The sequence below is a fragment of the Elaeis guineensis genome, chromosome 13 (assembly GCF_000442705.2).
Source record: "Elaeis guineensis isolate ETL-2024a chromosome 13, EG11, whole genome shotgun sequence".
Classification (NCBI taxonomy): Eukaryota; Viridiplantae; Streptophyta; class Magnoliopsida; order Arecales; family Arecaceae; genus Elaeis; species Elaeis guineensis.
The window spans coordinates 76,718,671-76,746,109 of NC_026005.2; the positions used below are offsets into that span (position 1 = coordinate 76,718,671).

Below are 27,439 nucleotides of genomic sequence, written 5' to 3' on the forward strand. Positions count from 1 at the left end.
CGGCCAGCCCTCCCAAATACCGTACAACGCTATGGGCTGCTGTCCTGTCAAGGACGTGTTGTGTGACCGCCCTGGAGCATTGTCCTGTCAAGGACATGAGTTGATTCTGACAACCCGCGGCGATTTGACAGCCCACGACGACTCTGACAGTCTCCGGCGATTTGACAACTCCTCCCATTGTCTGCGCCATTAATGACGGCGCCATGCCGCACTCTACTATAAAACAGGGAAGGCAACAGTGCTGGAGGAGGTTCCTTCGAAACCCTTGGGCTTACTCTCTCTCTTACTCTCTCTCTCTCGCTGAGCTCCTTGATTCTTTTCTACTGTTGCCTAGTCTCCTCTCTGACTTGACTGTCGGAGAGTCCTCACTGGAGTCACCTCTGGTCAGTGCGGACTTCTTTTGCAGGCACTCGTTCCTGACGATCAGGTGATGAGGAGATTGGCCGCAACAAGAAGGATACAAACAATCTCTGCCACTTATGATCTAAAATATTTAGGGACAACGTAAAGATTTCTTTCATGGCACTAGATTTACCCTAGTTAACCTAAACCTCACCCAGCTCAGGTGCAATGCATGATCGACAATTGGCGATCAGCACTGCGATGCAATATTTACTTAACCACCAAAGCGCCTGTTTTCATAATTTCGAAACCAAGGCTTGAAAGGTTCCCCGGCAATCTCTTCACAAACATTTCATAAGATTGACTCAAGACAACACAAGAAATATATGCCTTGAGAGACTTCAGGAGAAAGACAGTAAACCGACTGTTCGGTTGTTGTGAACTTGGTTGAGACCTGAGAGACATGGATACGAGGTCATTACGCTTGCTAGTTAATTATAAATAATTAAAATAGGTTTCCACTTACATAGGACCACAAAGAGAGAGCGTCTTCTATTGGCTAAGCTGCTAGTTAATCCCAAGAAGCATGAAAAGTTCCAGGAAGCCAGAGCCATGAAAACTACTGACGACAGAAAGAACAAAATGATGCACAAATTTGTTAAATGGTTCTTGTGATGCCTTTATAAAGTGAGAAAGCTATGTTGCATGTGAAGTAGACAGGGGACCAGAAACAATCTTTTGTATGATTCTCTCTCTCTCTCTCTCTCTCTCTCTCTCTGACAAAAAATACGTGTATCTGTCCATGTATTCACAGGTGTGAGGTTTCCTCCACGTAAGCTTGCCCATCTTTGAATCTTGCTTGCAAGTTGAGCACAATGCACACGTGAGTCGTTTGTCTCTTTCTAGCTGGTCCGCGACAATGTTATTTGCATGGACTGGATATCATGTAGGGTGCCATATTTCCATGTGGAAAATTTAGATCATGATACGTAATTAATGTTCCTCAGCATATCACCATATATTAAGCTTCCTTAGCATTTTTAGCCTCAATCTTCTGCTCTCTTCAATGGTTTCATCGTATTAGCATTCCAATGTTCTTTCCAAAATTTCATTAAACGAATCTATCATTCAAGTCCATCCGGGCTGCACCTCTCTTAGGTCATCATGCCTCCGTGACACTCCAATGTTTTTTTCTAAATGGAAAGTGGAGGAATCGAGAAACTTCCCCAATTCTTATTATAAAAATACTAAAATAAATTATAGTGACGTTTTACAAAAGAATATGAGAGAAAAGAAACATAAAGTGAGCAAGTAAATAAGGGAAGACAATATGATGGAAAGGGCTTCGTGACTGTGAAATAACTTGACCAAACATAAGTCATACCACATTCAGAAAATGAGGAGGGTTTTTTTTTTGAAGAATATTGGAAACTGAAGACTTCTACTTATGAAAGATCCTACAATTCCTTTCATATCAAATATGCCACATTAGAGTACGAATAGTTGATCCCATCTTTTCCTTATGACAGATTATACTTTTCTTCTCCTCCATGATGATCATAAAATCTGAAGATTGTGAGACAAACCCTTAATACTGACACATGATAGAATAGGCGACCAAACGGGTAACTTGTGTCCACCTAGACCGTATAGCCTTATCTACCTTATCATCGTTCTATAGGTCTCTCTAATCGGCCGAGTCTTGTGGTTCCAACTCAATCTCTCTTCCATAACTATTCAACCATGGCCATTATTTATGCACCTAAAGCACTACTTTAGACTGGTCATGAACATTCATAACCAAAATCCCATCACTTATGCTAGATTTGCTCTATGATTTGTTCTATCCATGGATCTTGTCTCCTCCGAGACTTTGTTCTAATCCTTTCGGATTCTTGTTCAAACTTTTAGCAGCAAATAGAGATGGAGGACAGATGCCCAGGCTCTCGCCCCCTCTTTCATCAGATGGAATCTCTGGGCCTGCACACCAGGCCTAGATACTGCTGACGAGATGCTAAGCTCCAACTCCCTCCAGGGAAGACAGGAATACTATCCTAACTTGAGTTGTGCCACATAGGGACTCAAAAAAAAAAAGGGTGCCAGTTAAAAAATCTTCAAGGAAAAGGATCAGTGGCCAGGTAAAAAGGAAAAGAAATGTGGAAATTTCAGCCATCAGCCATAAAAGATAAGCCTACTGTCCCCCTTACTCTGAAATGATAAATTGGAGTTCTAGTACCTAGATAATTTTGGTCATACATGTCAAGAGACCTGAGAGTCACAGGCCAAGCAAGTGAATTGACAAGTCATTGTGCTACCTTCTAGTACAGTGGCATACTAGTGGATAACAATTTATCATACAAACTGAGAATAAAATGGTCAACAAAAGCAGTCCATGACTCTCACCCTTTCAGCCCAAAAGGGGAAAGAAAGGAGGACAAAGAAAGACTAGGTAAATATTAGACAAGAAGATCTTCTTTGTTTTGAATAAGTTTAGTACTGTGTTACCGAAAGAATAAGTTAGTACTGAAATGCACAATTATGAGATTTTTTTCTGTTAAAGAAAAGTTAAGATAAATATTGGGTAAGAAGATCTTCTTTGTTGCAAATAATTTTTTGTAGTACTGCACAGTTATGATATCCTAGTACTCTTAATATGCATTCAATACTCCAACTCCTTGTAGGGCTAGAACTCAGTTGAGACATTGAATTCCATCTCTGGACTCGAGTAAATGGTTTTAGAACAGGCTTTGAACCCAATATTTCAGCAAAACTTTTTACATTAATTCAAATGTCTAGTTGCACAAATTAAGCTCCAAGTTACCAATAGAAGGTTTATTTGTTTTATTTGAACTTTAAACGCCCATAGGTCTGAAAACTAGACTGGTGCATTGAAAACCTTTTGAGATTATTGAAATTCAGAAAAAGAATCAATATAAAAAAATGTCTTTATTTGGTAAGAAATAAATGGCTTCGTGAGAGTCATGCATCTATTTCTCCCTCTTTCTTTTTCTTATTTTCCCTTCTCATTCGGTATCATACAAAAAATTATCCCTTGCAGCCCCTTGCTTCTATCCCACTAGTATATTAGCAAACTAAGGCAGCTAAATGGCTTTTTCTTAGCATGCACCTTCTTTGTGTTGTTTTAATTTTCCAAATCAATGAAAGAGAGGAAAATAATAGATGGAACAAACTAAGAAAAGCCATCTCATGCAAAGCTTCTGCCACTGTACAGTAATAATGCAATGAAATGTGGGGCTCATCTTTCACGTGGACAACACAAAATGCAAACAAAATCCAAGCAAGATCCCAAACAAAGGCTCCGATAGCCTAAAGTTAAAGCAGGAGAGAGACTATTTGGATAGCAGCTGAATGAGAGCGACAAGAGCTGCATCCAAGAGAACATTACCAAGTCAATACGAGAGAGAGCCCAGCTGCAAGTTCACAAGACATTCCACTTTCCTCCAACTCCCCATTAAAGTTCCCATTAAAGCCTTTCCCCTTGCTCTTCTGCCAAGCCCCATGTTTTATGTGCTCTCTCTCTCTCTCTCTATCTCTCTGTGTGTGTTTGTGTGTGTGCGTGCGTGTGTGAAGATGAATGAGAGGTCAACATCCAAGTGCAAGTGTCATAAGTCCTAATCACTTCTGATGCACTCCTTCCATCCTCCTTGTCTTAAGAAGTCCAACATATACCATTGCATGTGATGGGAAGGCAAGGTGTGGCCATGCTAATTAAGCAAGCAACTAATATCTTGCAAATTGGTAAAATATTTTTGAACGAATCAAGATTCTTTTCTTTCAGAATTTGACTTATACTAATAACTCAAATCAATAAAGAGTCATTCAATTTTTTTACAGATTCTAATATTGTCTGTGAATAATTTATAGTTAATTCAAGAAAATACCTGTGGATTACAGACTAATCATACTATGTCCCTGCTAGTAACAATGTTTTTGCTATTAATTACTGTTTAATTACCTTTCTGATCTTGTTAAAGTTATGTGTGTGTACTTGTCATATGAATATTAAAATTTTGTCGATTCCCTGGATTTTTTTTTCCCCCGAATTCCAAATGTTTTAGTCATCACCTATTTCCCACCGCTAGGCAACAGGGAAAGCAGTGGTTGGACAGGGGATGGTAAAGCCAAGCAAGAAGGGGCATTAAAACAAACCACAATAATAACCATGCCTGAAATGCCCAACACCACGGTCTTCGCCAGTATCCGGTAGCCTTCACATCATTCAATGTGATGGGATTCTCTTGGAAGTTCAAATGGATTTGTGCATGCTCCCACATTCCCCTCCATTTTGTGTGATTAAAGAAGCCTGTGAAGAGGACAGAGTCTTCAATGCAAAGTTGTCTTCAGGTCATTGCTGCTAAGGCTGAAAAGAAGTCTGCTTTATACTTTCGCTTTTTAATTTTCGGCCCCTCACACCAATCACTTCTCCTCTTGTTCTTTTCATGACCAGCACAAATTTTGCTATGGTATGAGTAAGACTCCAATGACCTGCTAAGTAGACCAAGTATGAGTCATGGGATGCAATGTAGTTATATTGCTCAAGCATTGTTATCTTCATGTAATGTTCAAGTTCTCGAATATTTTCTCTAACAATGTCGTTACAAAGGAGTCCTTGACTTGAACTCCCTATTCTGAATGCCATTAATTGAAGAGGTTAGAAGGTTGAGTATTCAAATAAATGATTTCAGACTTTTGATGTGCTTATCATCTTTTGTCTTACAAAAGAAAAAAGATTAGAGACTTCTAACTGGGTATGAGGGTCGGGCAAGTGAAGTATTAAGGGCACAAGCTGTTTCCTAAAACACATGCTGGTAGGCAAGTACAAGTGAGGTAAGACAACAGTATCATGCCAAGGGAGGGTGCCAAATGACTTGAGTTGGTAAAAACTCTTACATGGGTAATAGTGAACAGTGCATCCATGCACCCTAGTTCTTCTTCTTCCCAAAAAAAAAAAAAAAAAATCTTGCTAAGAAATCATAAAATGTAGGTGTCAAATTGCCTACTGGTAAACTGACCATGTCCTAATATTAGTCCAGCCAAGACCACACCTATTAATAGAGCAAAAGCTAAAACAATTGCCACATCCAGCTCTAATGGAGGCTTGAATGGACATAGGCATGCTGATACTATGCTGACCTTACCTCTGAGATGATACTTTCTGAAGTGGCTTAGATGTCAGGGCCCCATTCCTACAGCTGGCTTGAGGGTGGGAGAGAGCACCACATTTATGGCTCCTTGTTGCTTATCTTATCATTGCCTTAATAGGCATGGAATATATTTGATATAAATGAGATGCCACCTCCCTCTCAGTCTCTGATGATGCAGTGGCGGGTCATAAAGATGCGATGCAGTTGCTTTGTGTGTGCGTGAGAGGAGACCAAGTTGGAGCAGAAGTGACCGGAGGTCACTTCCTGGGGGGCATTGAAAGATCTCAGAAGACTGTCCATGGGTCCAACCCTCAGATGAAATAGAATGCTATGGAAAGAACACCAGGACCTAGTCTATTAAAGATGGAACAGCAGCCAGCAGTAGCTTGTAAAGATGCCGCAACTTGATTTGATAGAAATGAGATCACCCAAAAAAAAAAAAAAATTTTTTTTTTGATGGACTTGAACTGCTACCACAAGGGTGGATAGAATGGTCTTGGTGCGCCTTTGACTGTGACCGAACACCGCGTTCGTGAATCCTATCACCAGAGGTGTGCATGGTTCGGCCAGAATTAGTTTACAATTAGTTTTGCAAAAAAATTTGATCCAGATTGATCTGAAAAAACTGGTTCGATTCGGTTCAATTTATTGAGTTGATATATGTCCAATGGTTGGAAGGGATGCATTTGAACAGATAAATTTTATTTTATATAGGATTAATGTTCAATGGGTTAGACTAAATATATTGGGTCGGGTTAAATATATATACATACATAATACATATGGATCAGATTAGACCAGTCAAATCGGATTGGTTCAATTTGAATGTATTTGCTTATATATATGTATGAGCCGAGTGGAGTTAGAACGAATCGGATTGGTTTGAATACCTATAACTATATACACATATCTGTCAGGTCAGGTCGGTTTGAATCGATTTTTTAAAAACTCAAATCAAAATTGAATCATTTTTTTTTACATTCAAAGCTTTTCAAACTGACGGTAAATTGATTTAAAAAAAAAAAAAAAAAAAAGATCTGAAGGAACCGGCTTGGATTGGGTTTGCGATTTGGCTGGTTTTTTCAACACCCCTAAACAATTTTAAGCCCCACTTACATGCTGGACTTGGGCTTTTGGCCTTGATCACTTGCAACTCCCAAAGAAAATCTGGGTACACGTGTGGAAACAGCTATTTTGGGCCGAGGAGCTCTCTATTTGAAACTTTCATTGCTGCAGAGGAGTTTTCTACCTTCACCTTTGTTCTATCTCCTCCACTTGGATTACTCCTTTGTAACAAAATCCTGGCAGCAAATTATACTGGTATTGTTCGGCTGTAATCAATAAAAGACAGTTGGTTTTAACCTCCTTAAAAAAGAATTTTAGTAAGCGTAGAAACTTGGCCATGCAACAGTTGCAACAAGCAGTCACATTCTCAGGGTTTGGCAATGATTTTGTGAGGGAAAACAATTTTATGGGGTAGTGTTGGATGAAATGTTTTGGACATGTTTGCGCATAAGAACTATACATGGGTTAACGATATCTAGAATTCAGATTGATAAGATGATTGTGAATAGAGTTAATTAGAAAGGATTTTGAACTGTGTATTATTCATTTCAGATAAGTAGGCCGTTTGTAAGTATAGATACTGAAGTAAGACTTGCAAAGTGAACACAAAATAGGCAAGGTTTGTACTCACGCTTGTTCTAATAATTATAAGACTCAATTATGGCCATGCCAATGATTTAAGAGCAGATAAGAATTAAGTTTAGCTGAAGGTGGTTTCATAGTTTTCATACTTGCAAGCAAGATGTTTAAATCCAAACGCAGCGAAGTGGTTGAAATGGTGGGCATCAAAGAGTCATACCTCCTGTGTAACCAAAAAAAAAAAAAAAAAAGAGTCCTACCTCCTGACATCCTTTGAACGCTATGATGGATGAAGAAAGAATCTCATGTGCATGTGCATGGGAAGAAACAAAGCCAAGGCATCGACCTATTCAAGGCTACAGAACCACATCCAAGCTTTTACTTTACCCTGAAAGGTCATTTCACTCAATCTTTGTTGACACCAGGACCAGTCCCTACTGACCTACAGTTCCCTTGAGAGAATTTGACTCATTACCATCAGCACCCATCTTCCACTCAAAAGGTTGCTAAAGGGAATGATGTTTAACAACAGATTATAATGCTAACTGTTCTTAACAAATCAAAAGGTTTAGGTTTGATGGGGCATGTTTATGTGCTTCAAAACGTCGAGGTTGCATGGGCACAGATCATGCATAAAGTAGGCACAAGGCAAGATAAAGGCCTGCCAAACAATATTTGGAAAGAAAAATATAGCAAGGAAAGAGTTGCATCACTCCAGCTGACAAACTATTCCTTGGACAAAAAATCATCATTCAAAAAAGTACTTTTTGTTATTCAAAAATAAAATTGATTGATATAAATCATGAAGCAACTATTTCAATAGATAAAATTTTCACAGTTGCTATTTTCCTTATCCCTAAATCAACGGCAGTTCAAGAGTTATCCAATCTTTTTTCTTTTTTTTTTGGAATAGAGAGCCATATACGTGTCAAAGGGAAGAGTCCAAAGAAAGGAAGGCAACGACCAGATAATCAGTTAAAACGCGTTGGTTGATTTGGCAAGAGACGACTTTCTATCTATCCTGGCTTTGCTTGACAATGGAAGACTCTTTCGTTTCAAGGGGTGTCACCAAGTTCCACGTCACTTCATCCCTCGTCTTCCTCTATCACCCCGAATAATTATAATATATAATACGATCTATCATTCTCTTCCGAAAGAGATTTCAAATGTCTTCTAACGAGACTCCTTCCCTGCAAACTCAATGGAGCTGGTACGAGAACAAAACCTTTGAGGTTGCACTCACTGAATACCCAGAGGGAACACCTAATCGCTGGCCCTTGATTACAGCCAAACTTTCGGGAAAGAGTCTATGTCAAGTTCTTGATCATTACCGGGCATTGATCCACGACTTGGAGTTAATTGATTCGGGAAAAGTGGAGACACCGAATTATAGATATGATGACAATTCTGATAGATCGAACATGGCACCAAAGCAACACCCAACAACAGCACGAAGTGGTCGAGGTGAAGAGAGGAGGAAATCCGTCCCGTGGACAGAGAAGGAACACCGGTATATATCTTTTATGTTGTAAGTTAGCTATGTATATATCTTTTATGTTGTAAGTTAGCTATGATCAGAATATTCAGCAGTGATTTCTATTTGTTTTTGCATTGTTTTTGTAGGTTATTTTTGAAAGGACTTGCGGCTTATGGGAAGGGGGATTGGAAGAACATATCTAGAAATTCAGTGGTAACAAAGACATCAAGCCAAGTGGCCAGTCATGCACAAAAATTTTTTAACCGTCGAGAACAGAACAAGGAGTCCAAGAGAAAGAGCATCCATGACATCACCGATCCTTAGATTTTCTTTTATGACACGACCGAACCATATATTTCAGATAAGATAATTTGTGATATTAGAAGACTTTCTTTATTAGATTAGTTTAACTCAGAAATTGAAGCTCGGATTAATAGGAACAAGGTATGATAGGAGGTTACAAGTTATGAAAATTTAGTTAGACTTCAGTTTTTGTGACTCTCAATGCAGATGCTTATGGTATTAAGTTCATTTAGCATATGTTCTCACGGTGAAACATGCTCTTAAATGTTTAAGAAATGCTTACCTTCGTCTTCCTCTGAATAGGACACATTCAACACTATGCATACAATTGGAGTTCTTTGGAGTTCATGCATTACATTTTAGGGCTTTTGTTTATTGCCAGCAGACACAGGATCAGCACTTGCATGGAGTTTCTACAGCAGTGCTGAAGGTTGGTCTTATATGGATTATCAAATAATACATCCCCAATCATTCTAGAAGACAAGGATCATCATGCTGCATGCGCTTATTCTGAGAAATCATTCGACAGAAGAACTTTCATCTCCTATATGACATGATATCCATATGTATGGGTATGGGAAAACCACCCAAAAGTATCAGAAAATATTTTTATTTATTATATTACCATACATGGATCCAGCTGATGTCATGTTGATTTTAAAGACAATAGCACATTAATTATTTCATAATTTGGACGCCTTAAATATTTTTATATTATTTTCTATATTTATATGAATGAAAAGGTGTCCTTATGCATCTCCTTTCCTTGGCAAGTTTGCTGAACAACCTGCATGTTCTTTTCCTTCACACAAATTTTCAGTGGAATTTACCTCCTCAAACTGTGTCCTAACCAAGATGTCTCTTGCCATAGATGTATTAAGCATATATAGCTTCAATATTTAACCATTTCAGCCATCTTGTATGCATCAACCGAATCAAATTCCATCCACCATAGTGAAATTCTTAAATTTGGCAGTTCCAACCCCTTCAATCTGTGGTTGATAAACCCTCCATGGTTGTCTTTAGCAGGAGTCCTGCGAAAGCCTTTCTGGTATTGTATCTCGTCATGACTCCCCTTGGTGCACTTCACTTTCCATCAACCTCAAGAGTGTGTATAGCTTTGTTTTCGACGAAACAATCTAAATATGGGCTAACAAGAACCAACAAAATTGACAAAATTGACTGCAAGCATATGAAAGGCTCAACTAACAGGCTAGAGACATTGATTATCCCCCTAAATCATATGCTAATTGCCCTCCAGACCAAAATATTTATTCAGCACCAACTGGAATGCCATCTACTTGTCTATCTTAAATATGCATACTATTCTATTTACCTGAAGCAAAATGAAATCTTCCACAATGCGTGCGAGCTTGACAGCCTTCTGTCTGAAAATCATAACATAGAGAAATTGAGGTAGACTGGCACTAAGGGCAGGTCTTCCTTCAGGCTTCTTGCACTTATACTAGCAATCATATGGACTGTTTACAGACATAGTCTGCATAAGTATGTATATACATATGTACTCCTAATATTAATTTTCAAGCACAAAAAATATTATTAGCAGATAACATAGATAATTAGTTTTAAACCATGGAACTGATTTGGTTCCCAAGTATTAGTAGATATTAGTGTATTAGTTTATAAAATATTAAGTAATAGAAGGAATTGCAGTAGATTTGAGCACAATAAAAGTAAGAAAAACAGATGCCAAAGCAACAAACAGATACCCTTTTCTTGATTAAAGAAAATGCTATTTAATTGTAATCTCAGAACATTATGCTGCCATAATATGTATAGCAAATGCCAAGGACTTACATGTCCAGTGGTAGTAAATCGATAGCAAGGAGAAAGAGAAACCATAGAAGGCCCAAAAACACCACCTCCAAACCAATGACATGGGCAACTGCATAGGGTAAACAAAACATTCCAGTAACTTGCAATTCTAATTCTGTGAAAAAAACTTGAAAGTTTAGTTGAAAGTTTCCAAAGAGGTCATTTTGATGTCCAACCCAAACATAAGGAACAAAATCTTTCTTCATAGGTTAATATAATATCAAAGACCATCAAAGATAAATATCTGATGGTGACAGCACCATTACCATTTTTTTTCCTGAGTTCCTGATTAAAGTAGGTGAACAATCAGACAGGACCATCATGTCACTGTTCCTCCTGAATCATTCAGGTCTAATAAACCAGGGAGAAAATTAGATATAATGCATAGTAGGATTTGCATTTTATATGACATTATTTTGCCTAAACATGACCCTGTATGCCCCAAGTGGAACAACTCAACTTCCCTGAATTCGAAATAATATCATCGAGGAAGACTCAGAACTCATAAGCAAAAAAGTTGAACTCCCAGCTAACAATGAAAGTCAGACAGCATATTTTTTGCTTCTGAGCACAACTGATTATCATTAGCCCCTTTTAGAATGAATCATCTGCCTCAGAATAATTAATTATGGAGAAAGCAAATGGGATATCAAACATGAAACCACAGAATTATTAACAAATATCAGTTGATTCTTACCATTTCTGAAATGTGTATTAGAAAAAGAAAATGCCTGCTGAAAGAACAAAATATTGATACCAAAAATATTTCATGTGATTGATGACCATGTTTTACTGCATTGGCAGAAGGTTTGTGGCATTCATCTGATGAGAGATGCAATCAGCCAAGCTTAATGATGTGCAACTCTAATTAATCAGCATTAAAGCCTGCTCGCTTGGAACTAAGAAATATTCAAACAAAGTTCAAATTTTAACTATTTAGCATGATTCTTCCGATCCATTTCAAATAGTTGGATTTCCTCACATCTGTCAAGTTCAATTGGCATTTGAAGCCATGAAATTCGCATGCAGATGCGAGCAGAGCTTGTGACATACCAGAAGAAAGGTTAAAAAATGCAGCAGATTGCTCAAATGCCTTCTGAAAAATGAAGGTACAAAATACACGTGTAAGGGCTAATAAAAGAGCAATACATGAGATTAAAAGTTGAAGAGCAAACACCACGTCATATATGAGATGACACAGTTAAAGGCTGAAATATTTATCAACTTCTTCCAGTTCAGCAAGCAAAGGTTACAAAGTTGAAGTCTTCATTTCCATTCTCATTAAATTTGCATTCCATATATTCTCTCTTCATTTTACAAATTTTAACTTTCAAAGTTTTCCTCCATAACTCCAATTTCATATTTAACAAAGTTTTCTTTTCATCAAACAACACTATATCATCCGCATGCATCATGCAAGCCTATTGTAACTGGAAAAGTACTTACTGTACCACAACAACTCCTAACACTTGCTAATGTCCCAGAATAAATATCCTCAATTATTTTGATGTGCTGTCTATGTACGCTTCCTTCTTAAAGCCTATGAAATCATTTTTTCAGGCACTTTATCATAAGCTTTCACTAAACCAATAAAGAGCACATGTAAACTTTTCCCCTTTCTCTATACTTTTCTATCAATTGTCTGAGTAAAAAGATTATATTGCTGATTTTTCAGGCATAAGTCCAAATTATTCATTTGAAGCAATTTTTATTTTTCTTAATCTCTGTTCCATTATAGTTTTCCAAAATTTCATAGTTCCTTCTCAGCTTAATTCCCGATAATTAGAACAGTTTTATACATCACCTTTATTGTAGCAACCCGTTTACTTGGGCCTGTAGCCCAGATGGCCCAACAACACAAAAAAAAAAAAAAAAAAAAAAACAAAACAGAGAAGGAGGAAGACTCCTAGCCGGAGTCTTCTTCCTTCACGATTTCCGGCAAAATCGGACTCAAAGAGTCCGGCTAGGGTAGGAAACCTCCACTATAAGATCCTCCAACCTTCCTTTAGGAATTTACAACAAAAATTTCGAAGTAAATCAAGGGGATTTGAGGGATTTTTCTCAGAGATTTCCGTGGTGGTTGATCGGAAGAAAAGAGGTCGCCGGAGCTGTTTTGGCCGCCGGAACAAGGTATTTCCTCTTCTCCTTGTTATTCTCCGGTCACCGGTGTTTTTGGAAGCCGGCGAGGTGCCGGTTCGGGCTTCCGGTTCGGGCTCAAACAGGGATACCCTGTTTTTATGATTTTCTTCCTTCTCTGCCGCCGGCATCAAGGAGGGTGACCCTGCCGCCGGCCAACTTGCATGCTCGGCCGTCGTTGCCGGATCTCCGGCCAAGTCGTCGGAGCCCGAGCGACCCTCTTTTTCCTCCCCTGTTTTGGCCCAACGGAACCCGCGGGAAGAAAAGAAGAAAGGAAGAAGAAGAAGAAAAGAAAAAGAAAAGAAAAAGAAAAAAGAAAAAAGAAAAGAAAAAGGAAAAAGAAAAAGAAAAGAAAAGAAAAAGAGAAAAATAAAAATAAAAATAAAATAAAATAAGAAGAAGAAGGAGAGAATTTTCCTCTCTCTCCTTTCTCTCTTCTTTCTCTCTCTTTTCTCTCTCCTCTCTCTACCTTCTCTCTCTACATTTTCTCTCTCTAGATTCTCTCTCTAGACTTTTCTCTCTCTTTACGGATTCTCTCTAGGATCTTGTCTTCCTCTCTGATTGCATCATGAATCCTAGAATAAACTTGAAGATGAAAATAAGATGATCTTAGGTTGCTCCGAAATTCGTGCAGTAGATCTGATCCCAGTTCGATCCTATTCAAAATTTGTAACACTTGATTCATATTGAGTTACCCTGATAGGACCTCTGATGATCTCGATCATGAGTGCCTCATCGGAAGGATACGAAACTTTCTCTCTCTACTTTCTCTCTCTAGAATTTTCTCTCTCTTCATGGATTTTCTCTCTCTAGAAGTCTTATAGATCAGGGGAGGATCCAGATACATAGACAAGTCCTAATTTTGGTTAATCCTAAGAGAGATCCTCGATTTGTGTATTAGGATCAATTATCGGTAATTTTCTCCATATATGTGATTTTTATCAGGGTTATGAAGAGAAGATTGTCTGCATATGATATCGAGTGGAATATTTTGTTAGAGAAATTCATAAATCAAAGAAGAACACTGATTTCTGTGTTTGGATCAGTCACCGGTAAAGGTAAGAATCTCTATACATGATCACCATTATATATATGTTATTTTACCGTTGGTTTATCTCATTGGTTTTGCATCGTCGGATTTGAGATTGATGAAATTATTATATCTGAGATACTGTTATTTGATTTTGAGCATGAGTATGTTATGTTAATATATATGTATCAGAGATTGATGGCATGATTATATGGATATGACATATCTGAATTGATCATAATGCAAGACAGAATTGATTGATGAATACAACACATAATGATTAAATGAAAAGAAAGAGATATATGGTATGGACTAGCCTTGTCATGTGGAACAGCCGGCCAGGAGCTTATGCCTGGGACAGCCCGCCAGGAGCTTATGCCTGGGACAGCCCCCACTGGCTTACAGGTGGATCAGCCGGCCAGGAGCTCATGCCTGGGACAGCCCGCCAGGAGCTTATGCCTGGGACAGCCTCTCACGGGCTTTGGTACGTGGGACAGCCGGCCAGGAGCTCATCCTGGGACAGTCTTGAAAGACTTTTTAAAGTGGATTCGATCCGAAAGATGACTGAGGTATAGACTTGGATAGTCCAAAGCCAGAAAGAAAATGTTAAAATCATATGATTATGAAAGGAGAAATGAAAGATAAGATATGAAACAATTGTTGAACAAAAGTGTTTCACCGGTTAACATATGATGATGCATCTATTTTGACAAGACAGAAAATTTATGAATGTTTGCATTATTCTGGACATTGAACATGAGATTTTATATTTTATTGCTTATCCTTATTTTCAGACTATATTACTATATCAGTGTGATATGGGAATTCTTACTGGGCTGTAAAGCTCACACCCCTTCATCTTTCTTTTTTTTCTCAGAGTTGCAGGATGACTTAGATTGGCTATGGCTTGGATTTACGGGTGAGCAGAAGGATAAATAGAGTGTCATAGTATCTGATCAGAGAATTGAAGGAATGTTAATTGTTATTATGCAAGTTTTATGAATTACTGTTGAAATTAAATATTATGGTTGATAAGATTGTAATGATTTATTTGGCCTTGCATATTCTTTAGGGTTTACTCTAAGGAGTGTGCGGCCATCACGTATCCGACCCGGGTGTTGGGTTCGGGGCGTGACAGAATGGTATCAGAGCATAGGATATGATCATTAGGGATTATGATATAAGTGATTAGAATATTATAGAGTGATATCAGAGCTTAGATTATGATCATTGGAGATTACGATATAAATGAATAGGATGAGATAGAATAATATCAGAGCTTAGGTTGAGATCACCAGAGATTATAAAGAAATATTAAAACTTTATGTAAGATCAATAGGATGTGACAGAGTGGCATTTGAGCTTAGAGCTTAGGTTACGTTTATTCGGAGACAATGATACAAGTGATTAGGATATGACAGAACAATACCAGAGCCCAAGTTTAAGGTCACTAGGGATTGTCATATAAGTGATATCAAAACTTTGGGATTATAATCACTAGAGTATGATTGATAATATCGGAGTTTAAGATTTTGATCATTAAAGGTATGATAGAATGATATTAGAGTTTAGGTTATGATCACTAGGAAATATGATTTAAGCGGTATTTGAGTTTAAGGTTATAATTATTCAGAATTGTAATTCTAGTGATATCTGAACTTAGGTTATGATCACGAGGAACATGATAGATATAAAAGAGAAGATTCAATATTTAGATTTCGAATCAATAGATATTAAGATGGAATTTATGCATAAGTGGCATATGTTATCTATAATAAAATTGATGAGTTATATTTTAGATTTCAATTAGTAAGGTTGACCTAAGTATGAAAAGAGTTGACCTTGGAATGAAGTGGGAGGTATTGATAAGTTATGTTGAGTATACTAGATGATTTTATAATTGAAGATCATGATATATATATATATATTTATTTATTTCGATGATAATTGTCTAATGCATTATGAATTTTGGATTTATCAAAAGAAAGTTAATTAGGGTATGGTTTAAAAAAAGAAATTTCATCATATGAGAGAGAAATATTTTTGAACACTGAACCTATAAGAGGATCATATATGAAACTCAATCTTAGATGAAAATATACTTGAAATTTTTTTGATGAGAATATGAGATATACATCTTGGTGAAATCTTTGGTCACTCAAAATATCATATTCTGAATATAATTTCTTATCTTTCAAATTGTATTGAATTTCAAATTAAAAGTTTATTTTTCTAAGTGGATCAAAAGTATTTTGATATTGTTGTTAAATTAAAGAAAAAAGAAAATTTATTGTGTCAGAGAATGATATACAGGTTATGATGAAATTTATACAATAATTTCAAACATAGAAAGTGGATCAAGATTTAATATGCTATACCCAAAAGTAGTAAAGATAAAGAAACTTAAGGTTTTGCCCTAAGTTTTATCTGAAATTTGAAGGTTGGATCTATCTTGGATCGATCTAACATATAAGGATATTTTTATCTTTGATATAATTATATAATTTGATAAACCAAGATCAGAGTGCGCAGCAAAAGCATGGTGGGTTAAATTGATTAGAAATATTAATTCTTTGATTCTGAAGATATTATGGAATACATTAGTTGTTAATAAAGAATAATTTTTTTTCTGATCATAGTCGGATAAATTTTGTTAGTAGGTTGCTTCATTGTAGATAATGCCAAGAAATTTTAGATATCTCAAGTTTATTAATAGCTTGATAGTTCTGATATTAGTTCAAATTTAGAATGTCCTGATATAGATCTCATATTTTTTTTAAATTTAATATTGTTACTTGAACTGATATAGAAGATTGAGATTTTTCTTAAGATGAGAGTCTATATATAAAAATTTATTGAAAAAATCAAGTGAAGAAAAAAATCGATGATTGTAAAGAGTGCTCGATGTTTGATCTTTATTTATCAGGGGTAGTATGAGATAATTATGAATTTCGAGTGAAATGTATTAGACAAATAACGGTGGTATATTAATACAAGTTTAAAATGTTACAGTTCTTCAAAAAGTTGAGAAATCAATAAGAAGGGATGAGTTTGAAATTTTAAATAATTTTGTTATAACAAGATCATGAGAAATAAAAGATATTATTGTAAGCTGGAGAATGACATGAAGAATGTATACTTTGAAATAGATATCTCAAACGACATAATCTAATTTCGAGGACGAAATTTTTTTAAGGGGGGGAGATTGTAGCAACCCGTTTACTTGGGCCTGTAGCCCAGATGGCCCAACAACACAAAAAAAAAAAAAAAAACAAAACAAAACAGAGAAGGAGGAAGACTCCTAGCCGGAGTCTTCTTCCTTCACGATTTCCGGCAAAATCGGACTCAAAGAGTCCGGCTAGGGTAGGAAACCTCCACTATAAGATCCTCCAACCTTCCTTTAGGAATTTACAACAAAAATTTCGAAGTAAATCAAGGGGATTTGAGGGATTTTTCTCAGAGATTTCCGTGGTGGTTGATCGGAAGAAAAGAGGTCGCCGGAGCTGTTTTGGCCGCCGGAACAAGGTATTTCCTCTTCTCCTTGTTATTCTCCGGTCACCGGTGTTTTTGGAAGCCGGCGAGGTGCCGGTTCGGGCTTCCGGTTCGGGCTCAAACAGGGATACCCTGTTTTTATGATTTTCTTCCTTCTCTGCCGCCGGCATCAAGGAGGGTGACCCTGCCGCCGGCCAGCTTGCATGCTCGGCCGTCGTTGCCGGATCTCCGGCCAAGTCGTCGGAGCCCGAGCGACCCTCTTTTTCCTCCCCTGTTTTGGCCCAACGGAACCCGCGGGAAGAAAAGAAGAAAGGAAGAAGAAGAAGAAAAGAAAAAGAAAAGAAAAAGGAAAAAGAAAAAAGAAAAGAAAAAGGAAAAAGAAAAAGAAAAGAAAAGAAAAAGAGAAAAATAAAAATAAAAATAAAATAAAATAAGAAGAAGAAGGAGAGAATTTTCCTCTCTCTCCTTTCTCTCTTCTTTCTCTCTCTTTTCTCTCTCCTCTCTCTACCTTCTCTCTCTACATTTTCTCTCTCTAGATTCTCTCTCTAGACTTTTCTCTCTCTTTACGGATTCTCTCTAGGATCTTGTCTTCCTCTCTGATTGCATCATGAATCCTAGAATAAACTTGAAGATGAAAATAAGATGATCTTAGGTTGCTCCGAAATTCGTGCAGTAGATCTGATCCCAGTTCGATCCTATTCAAAATTTGTAACACTTGATTCATATTGAGTTACCCTGATAGGACCTCTGATGATCTCGATCATGAGTACCTCATCGGAAGGATACGAAAGTTTCTCTCTCCACTTTCTCTCTCTACTTTCTCTCTCTAGAATTTTCTCTCTCTTCATGGATTTTCTCTCTCTAGAAGTCTTATAGATCAGGGGAGGATCCAGATACATAGACAAGTCCTAATTTTGGTTAATCCTAAGAGAGATCCTCGATTTGTGTATTAGGATCAATTATCGGTAATTTTCTCCATATATGTGATTTTTATCAGGGTTATGAAGAGATGATTGTCTGCATATGATATCGAGTGGAATATTTTGTTAGAGAAATTCATAAATCAAAGAAGAACATTGATTTCTGTGTTTGGATCAGTCACCGGTAAAGGTAAGAATCTCTATACATGATCACCATTATATATATGTTATTTTACCGTTGGTTTATCTCATTGGTTTTGCATCGTCGGATTTGAGATTGATGAAATTATTATATCTGAGATACTGTTATTTGATTTTGAGCATGAGTATGTTATGTTAATATATATGTATCAGAGATTGATGGCATGATTATATGGATATGACATATCTGAATTGATCATAATGCAAGACAGAATTGATTGATGAATACAACACATAATGATTAAATGAAAAGAAAGAGATATATGGTATGGACTAGCCTTGTCATGTGGAACAGCCGGCCAGGAGCTTATGCCTGGGACAGCCCGCCAGGAGCTTATGCCTGGGACAGCCCCCACTGGCTTACAGGTGGATCAGCCGGCCAGGAGCTCATGCCTGGGACAGCCCGCCAGGAGCTTATGCCTGGGACAGCCTCTCACGGGCTTTGGTACGTGGGACAGCCGGCCAGGAGCTCATCCTGGGACAGTCTTGAAAGACTTTTTAAAGTGGATTCGATCCGAAAGATGACTGAGGTATAGACTTGGATAGTCCAAAGCCAGAAAGAAAATGTTAAAATCATATGATTATGAAAGGAGAAATGAAAGATAAGATATGAAACAATTGTTGAACAAAAGTGTTTCACCGGTTAACATATGATGATGCATCTATTTTGACAAGACAGAAAATTTATGAATGTTTGCATTATTCTGGACATTGAACATGAGATTTTATATTTTATTGCTTATCCTTATTTTCAGACTATATTACTATATCAGTGTGATATGGGAATTCTTACTGGGCTGTAAAGCTCACACCCCTTCATCTTTCTTTTTTTTCTCAGAGTTGCAGGATGACTTAGATTGGCTATGGCTTGGATTTACGGGTGAGCAGAAGGATAAATAGAGTGTCATAGTATCTGATCAGAGAATTGAAGGAATGTTAATTGTTATTATGCAAGTTTTATGAATTACTGTTGAAATTAAATATTATGGTTGATAAGATTGTAATGATTTATTTGGCCTTGCATATTCTTTAGGGTTTACTCTAAGGAGTGTGCGGCCATCACGTATCCGACCCGGGTGTTGGGTTCGGGGCGTGACATTTATTTTCTTGGATTTCATAACATCATTAGATAAGTTGGTAAGCGATTAATCTAATATCTTCCATAATTTTTTGAACATCAATAGTTATTTCATCTAGCCCTAATATGTTACCTTTTTGCATCTGTTTTTAAATATATCTGTGCTTCGGTTTTATGAATTATACAAATAGAATCTTAACTTCTCCTTGATTGTATTTTTCAACAAAGATTTTTTTTGGGTAGAATTCTCATTTAACAACTTTTCAAAATAATATCTCCACCTTTTTTTAGTATCTTCTACTAATATTGTATTATCCACACTTTTGATACATCTAACTTGATCGATATCTTTAGTTTTCTGTTCTCCAGCTTTAGCTATTCTGTAAATTTCTTTCTTACCTTCTTTTAATCCCAATATATAATAAAAATTATCATATGCTACATATTTAGCTTTACTTACTACTCTTTGCATTTTTCCTAGTTTCCTTATATTTTATAAAATCCTTGATATCTTTTGATTTTACCATTATTCAAAGCAAATCTATTTTGGTTTAATTGCCTCCTATACCTTGTTTTTCTACCACTAGGTTTCTTTATGCGTATGCCTTCTTCTTTATCTATCTCCAAAAACATCTTTAGCTATCCTTTTTAATACAGTTAGCCATTTAGTCCCGCATTTTGTTTGGTGCAGTTCTTAAATTTCAATCTCTCCTTTAATAATTTATCCATAGAAGCTATAATATTTTTCTCTTTTAAATTCCGCCACCTTATACTTGAATATTTATTAATTTCTTTTCCTTTCTTCTTGCATTTAGTCTATTACATCTAAAACCAGTAATCTATGTTATATGGTTAAACTGTCTCCTCATATCACCTTATTATCCTTTCATATCAATCTTTCTCTTCTCTTAATGAAAAGGTAATCTATTTGTGATAAATTTGATCTGTTCCTAAATGTTATTAAGTACTCATCTCTTTTCTTGAATACATATTTGCCATTCTTAAATAAAAAGATACTGCATTCATATCTCCAAAAAATAAACCTCTCATGCACTCTCTCACATCCTATATTATTCTTTCCTACATGTCTATTTAGATAACACCTATAACTATCCTTTCTCCTTTAGGAATTGTTAATCAATCTGTTTCTTCCCAAAATTGTTTCTTAACCCTCTCTTCTAAGTCCACTTGTGGTGCATAGCCACCAATTACCATAATAATCTTCTCATCTAAAACAAACTTAGTAGCCACTAATCTATCATTTGTCCTATTTTCAAGTACAATTTTTTTTTTTACCATCACTCTATCTACTGTTTCCATTCCATTTTTATTATCATCATCACCTAAATATAATAGTTTATGCCACCCCTAAACTCCTTAGATTACTACCTCTTTATTTATATATCGAAAGACTACAGTCACCAAAATGGTCACCAACATATGCCATTAATTCTACTAGCAAAATGCACAATTTCAGCAATAGAATGCTATCTCAAGTGCCAAAAACATAAGAAAAACAAATCCAACTTTATTTGTCTGACAAAAACACATACTTAGATGTTGAAAATCTAATAATGCAAGAGAAAATGGAGGAAGCAGCGCAATGTAATAGTTTACACATATAGAGACAGATAAAATACTTGCATAAAAAATGTGGAATGAGCAACAAAGATAAAGAGGAAAAAAGCACAGAATGGGTCAGCACCTGCTCATGCAAATGAGGAACAAAGAAAAGGGAGGGAAAAAAGGGAGGTCTACCTAGCATGGCAATATGGTGTCACTTTGGGTACTACAGGGCTGGTTAGCCTGTGAAACTATCCTAAGGGGTGGCATGTGTTCCCTGATTGGTAAAATATGCAATGAGCAACACTGGAACAATATGGGCAGTATACTCATCCTTGTTTCTGTATTCTTTTTTTTGATTTTTTTTTTTTGGAGGATTAGGGGTGCTGGATATTAGCTTTGGAAGAGATGTTTTATATATTAGGAATATTTTCAACTAAACTCTCTCTTTTAGGATCATTAGGTAATAATGAATAAAAAAATGTTTAGACATGGCAGGACTTTCTGTGTCTTTCCATTAGTCACATTTTTTCTTTGCATCAATGGTGGCAATAAGAGGAAAATTTGCTTGCCCTGAAGTAGGCATGTTGCAACTAGGCTGGACTTTTTCTGTTGGTTTGCTAAAAGATATGATCTCGACATTCATCATCATGTGATCCATAGAAAGCCCTTAGACTTGCTTCAGTGTGTTGTTTGGAAGGGAAAGTCTAGAGATGATCATATTGTCCATTGGAAGTTCACAAACAAGGTTTCATCCTATTTCCTACAACTGGTAATGGGCATTTCTCAACGATGTTAATGCTCTTTGGTTGGCATGGAAAAAAATTTTTAAGTTAGAGGAAGCATGGAATTTGTGTCTGGTCATGGTATCTCGGAAGAAAAGTGGTAGGAAGTTCTTGACGAATGGTCAAGGCCAACTGATAATGCAATTCAAATGATAATCAGAACATCATAGGCAAATTCTGACATAAAATCCAAAACAGCATCAAGTGAAGAGTAAAAAGGAGAAAACCATTTCCGATAAAGTAATAGCTCCTTAGAAAAGGAGGCTACTTGGTCTTTTAAATTTATAAGTCAACATGACCAACATACCATATCCATACATTTGGGTTTAATTCTCTCAACATGCAATCAGCAAGATACCAGCACTTCGCATAGCTATCAACATCAATGCGGTTGGTGGAATGTGTCCTAATAAGAAGTCCTAACAAGCAAATGAATTATACTAGTAAGAATGCATAATGAATGGTTGTCAAGCAACACTTGCAAGGAATCAAGAGAAAAGATAATGGGAAAGTTACAAGAAAGCATGAAGGAGTAATTTCCTATTTTGATCGGAAGTTTTCTTCATGGTTTTTGGTTATGAAACTGATCTTCATGAATATAGCTCTAGGAGAAACGTAGTAAGTACTACATGGTCAATCTCAATTGCGAAACTCCAACAATTTGCTTCTACAAAGAAGATGTAACAACAAAGATGATACGTTGCATCATCCTGTTTAACATGTCTTGACAACATGAAACCGGAAGCTTCTCTCTAAGACCAACACAGTTAGGTGCATACAACAGCAAAAAAGAAAGATCATCCACAATTTCTTTTAACCATTTTATATATCTCATGCATGCTACCAATCATATACATCCACTGCCATCATTACTAAGCATTCCGATATTTCAAGTAATGTTGAGGTCCTTGAGGAGCAGAAGATGTCATGAAGTTGCTTTGAGACTCGGGCCGGCCCGGCCGAGGGCCTGCTTCATGTGCCACGTGGGGGTCCGCATGTCGCGGACCCATGGCCAGTCGTGGGGCAGCCACGCACAACCCATTGGAGGGAAAAAAAATGGAACCCTTCTCTCTCCCCTATTTTGGCTTCGAACAGGAACCCCCTCTCTCTTCTCTCGTTCCCTCTCTCCGACTTTTTCTCTCTCACACTTGCTCTGTCCGTCCCTCTATCTTTCTCTCTCGTTCTCCTCCCTCCCCAGCATCTCCTCTCTCACCCTCTATCTCCCATGCCCCTCTCTCTATCTCCCGCCTCTCTCTTTCTCTGTGTCTCCCATGTCCCTCTCTCTCTCTCGCCTCTATCTCCCACATTCTCTCTCTTTCTCCCTCTCTCTGTTGCCCTCTCTAACACCCCGAGCTCTCCCCTCTCCCATCTGTGTGTGTGTGTGTGTCCGTGTGTGTGGGTGGGTTGGAAAGCAGAAAAACAGAAAGAAAAGAAAGAAAGGAGGGAATACAGGAACTCTTTTCTCCTCTTTCTTTCTTTCTTTTTCCTTTCTCCTCCTTTTCCCTCCCTTCTTTCTTCTTCCTTGTCACTGCTTGGTGGTGGTGGCTGCTACCATAGGGGAGCTCTTCATCAGAGCAGGTAAGATTAATCACCCTTTGTATTTGCTTGGGCTGATTTCAATTAGAGGTTAATGAGTAGTTATTAAACTCTTTATAGGTAGTTAAATTCTATTATGAAATAAGTAATGGATGGTAGATGGAAAAGAGAGGTCAAAAAAGAAGTTTTAAGTCTTGAAATAAAGAAAAATTGGAGAAAGGGAAGGGCCTGTTAGGAGAAGAGTGAGGGTTAAAGAAGATGAGGATGTTAATGAGATCAGAACTTTACAAGAAGATGAATGCTTTGGAGATTAGAGGTTAAAATTTGAGGGCAGATTTGTTCTATTCTGTTTTAATCCGAAAATTTTATCTCCTTGTTGGATAGGTGGTTTAAGCTGAAATTATAACTAGAAATTGTTAACTCGTGAGTCAACATGAGGGCAAAATTTAAAAATTTTTGGATGAGTTTTGTTAGGATAAATAATTTGTAGATTGGGGCTATTGCCGAGGGAAAGGATGAAGAAGAGATTGTTATATCCCATCTTCTCTTTCTTTCTTTCCATGAGATAATGAAATTCTGAGAATTTAGAAAACTAAGTCATAATTTTGTAAACTGATAAAAGTGATTCCTGAGTTTTATAAGTATCGAATATTGATTTGAGATTATCCAAATGTTCTAGGTGTGCGGCAAGTTAAATTAGCATATCAGTTAGATTTTGTTACTGTAGAAGGTAAAGATCTCTAATCACAACCATCTACATTGATCATAAGTGTTTGGATCACATGCTAAAAATTATGGCATTACATACTTGAATTGTATTGCTAGCCTTGATTCTTTATAATCCCAAATTTTATCAATTGTATAAATAAAGTATATATATATAATTTATAATCTAACAATAATAATATGATGAAGGGAATGATTTATAATGATTTAAAATCAGGACATCTAGACTAATCACGACATCAATATGACCTCACCACAGACAAGAACGTGATACTTTTCTCAGTATGGCCTCACCATGAGCAGGAACATAATATTTTTATTAGTATGGCCTTGCCACGGATAGGAACATGATATTTTTCTCGGTATGGCCTTGCCACGGATAGAAATATGGTATTTTCATCAGTATGGCCTCGCCACGGATAGGAGCATGATCATGAACAATCCAAATATCAAAAATTCAGATTCAATCCACATTGCACAGATTATAATAAAGTAATAAATAAGAATAATAACTGGGTATTGATATTCATAGAACTAACAGCAATTGAAGTGAAATCCTAGTTGAATGAACATTGATGATCTGATTATATATGACGAGCATATCAGAGTTGCTATTGATAGAATATTGCATACATCTCAACTATCATATATTGAAACTTAATGAACATCTTGATAACATTATTAAGTTGGGCATATGAGTATTCAATTGTTAATTTTTGAGATTTAAATCACTGTTTTCTTAATGAGTATATCTATTAAAGAATTGTTATCTTTCCATGCTAGTGCGTGTGCTTAGAAAATCCTCATTGAGCTATTAGCTCATATTATCATTTCTGTTTTTTTCAGAGCCGCAGAACATCTAGCTAGATGGGGTTGAATTGAAACTTTTGGTAAGAGATAGTAATAGTTAAGTTTATATCTGATACCGGAGATATCTGAACCATGTATTTTGGATAATCTCAATTTTTATAAAAATTTACAATAAATTTGTTGTGGGCAGGCTGTGGGGGGATCTTCTTAATAGTCCCACATCGGGCAACTCTGGTGTGTGCATGTGCTTAAGAGGGATACGAGCATACCTTCCCTCACGAGGCGCCTTTTGCCCAAAGGGCGAAAGACAAAACCGTGAGGCCGTCTGCGTGATGCTGGGCCGGGGAGGTACAACCCCCGGTGGGGCCCGATCAGGGCTCCAGGGACAACCCCAGTGGAGACCACGGGGCACGCTCCCCGTTCGGACCTAGCCGAAGCGGACAATACTTCGTGGGGCGGAGCGTGCGGTCTCTGACGACCTGCTTGACACGTGCGCACAACAGTGGCACCCCAGGTAGGGGGCATCCGCCCCTGTCCGCACATGTACCCTCCAGAGTGGGGGGCATGTTATGGCAGGCTGTGGGGGGACCTCCCTTAATAGTCCCACATCGGGCAACTCTGGTGTGTGCATGTGCTTAAGAGGGATACGAGTACACCTTCCCTCACGAGGCGCCTTTTGCCCCAAGGCGAAGGACAAAACCGTGAGGCCGTCTGCGTGACGCTGGGCCGGAGAGATACAACCCCGATGGGGTCCGATCAGGGGCTCCAGGGACAACCCCCGATGGGGACCACGGGGCACGCTCCCCTTCCGGACCTAGCTGAAGCGGACAATACTTCGTGGGACGGAGCGTGCGGTCTCCGACGACCTGCTTGACACGTGCGCACAACAGAATTATTTGTTTTAACTATTTATCTCTTGATGTTAGGTGTTCTGGTTCAGTTTATCAAGCCTTGCATGTACTCTTGAACCAGGTGATTCAACATGACATCCAAAATAACTAGTGTAACTAGATAAAATGAAGAGCTCACAGTTTGAAAATTCAACTTCTATACTATTAAATCAAAACCCTCTCAAATAAGTTGATGATTACCGGTATTCCCACTGCTGGAGACTTGGCAGCAGAGACAATAGCTTTTCTCAAACCATTCATCCCTTTCCATCTTCTCCATAACCTCCGAGAAAATAGGCGCTCAGTATCAACCCACAAATGAAAGGATGGGCAGTCCACAAGGTCTCGACATCAGTACATCCCCTCCAGCCAAAAGACCCGCCTGCCTGAAATCCCAAGCTATAAATGGAACCTCCATGACTAAAATAACGAAATGAGAGGCAAAATTGGACGAAAGATTTGATTTTTAGAGATGGGCATGAAAAAATAGCGGATTTAGACATGAAATTAGACGAAAGATTGGAACTTTGGTGTGTGTGTGTGGATGGACTTACACGCAAGAGACGAGCTTCTCGGGAGCATCGGGCTTCTCGAACTGGATGACGCCTTCGAGACGCCGTCGTCGCCAACGGAGACGCCCAGTGGAGAGGGAGAGGTGGAAGGGCCGTGGAGAATAGAGGGATGTCGGGCTTGGAGAAGGGGAGGAGGGGAGAGGAAACGGAGAAGGAGCAGCTCTGGGCTCTTGTGTTTCAGTCTTACCCTCAACTTCAGCTTCTCTTTATAAATTTTGGGCAGGGTTTTTTGGCGTAAACATATCTCATGCAATTCTTTGTATGTTTTTAAACCCCATTGGCCATTCCCTTCTTTTTATTTTGAAATTTGTGAGATTTTGTATGGTCCAGAAACTTGTACGTCATGGCAATCTCGATCGAGATTGGATACCAAGGTGAATCACCAAGCAAGAGAAAGATCCAATTCAATTCTAAAGCCAGGAAGTTAATGTCCATCTACACTGTATGGTAAAGAAAATACATCAGCATCCATTCATCCATCCTTGCTATTCCAACCGAACAAAAATGTCACATAGTTAAATATAAATGCATATCAATTCATAATATTTGCCTCTTAATGGAATCAACAGAAGGAGATGGACAATCTTGTAAACCTTGATATCAAATTCTGTTGAGGTAGCCAGGGTACAAACTAGTATTGCCATAGACATCCAATACTGCAATACAGGCACCAATTTCTGACTGTTTGAAGGGCTCCTTAGTTCAACATGGAGAGAGCTACAACCAAGTCCATCGTAACATCCAATAGGTATCCTCCAACAAAGCCACTATATTGAAAAATCTAGCCAGGAAAAAATGGAGGCACATAATCTTGTAAACCTGCATATTTGGGTTGTATATTACGTAAAAACCAACTTCATTGAATTCAATAAAACAAAATCTCTTAATTGATTAAAATTATCATACATCAGGACAGCAACTTTAATTTTATCA

General features: G+C 37.6%; 2 protein-coding genes across 11 annotated transcripts; one reads left to right on the plus strand and one right to left on the minus strand.

The window, feature by feature from the left end:
* Positions 1-3,750: 3,750 nt before the first annotated feature.
* LOC140853419 (uncharacterized) lies at positions 3,751-26,813 on the minus strand. Of its 10 annotated transcripts, none has more exons than XM_073248052.1 (4): positions 26,489-26,813; positions 26,136-26,333; positions 10,750-10,837; positions 3,751-4,848 (listed from the first exon to the last, which is right to left on the minus strand). In XM_073248052.1, exons 2-4 carry the CDS (start codon positions 26,212-26,214, stop codon positions 4,704-4,706), a joined length of 312 nt encoding a protein of 103 aa, XP_073104153.1. In that variant the 5' UTR covers positions 26,215-26,333; positions 26,489-26,813; the 3' UTR covers positions 3,751-4,703. The 10 variants fall into 10 exon arrangements, 4 of the variants coding, with proteins under 4 accessions (XP_073104153.1, XP_073104152.1, XP_073104151.1 ...); XM_073248051.1 differs by having other exon boundaries at positions 3,752-4,848; positions 26,136-26,316; positions 26,489-26,805; XM_073248050.1 differs by having other exon boundaries at positions 3,758-4,848; positions 26,136-26,320; positions 26,489-26,772.
* LOC105055876 (transcription factor DIVARICATA) lies at positions 8,233-9,491 on the plus strand. Its single transcript, XM_010937883.4, has 2 exons — positions 8,233-8,661; positions 8,775-9,491. The coding sequence occupies exons 1-2, from the start codon at positions 8,318-8,320 to the stop codon at positions 8,950-8,952; spliced, it is 522 nt and encodes a 173-aa protein (XP_010936185.2). The 5' UTR covers positions 8,233-8,317; the 3' UTR covers positions 8,953-9,491.
* Positions 26,814-27,439: the final 626 nt, after the last annotated feature.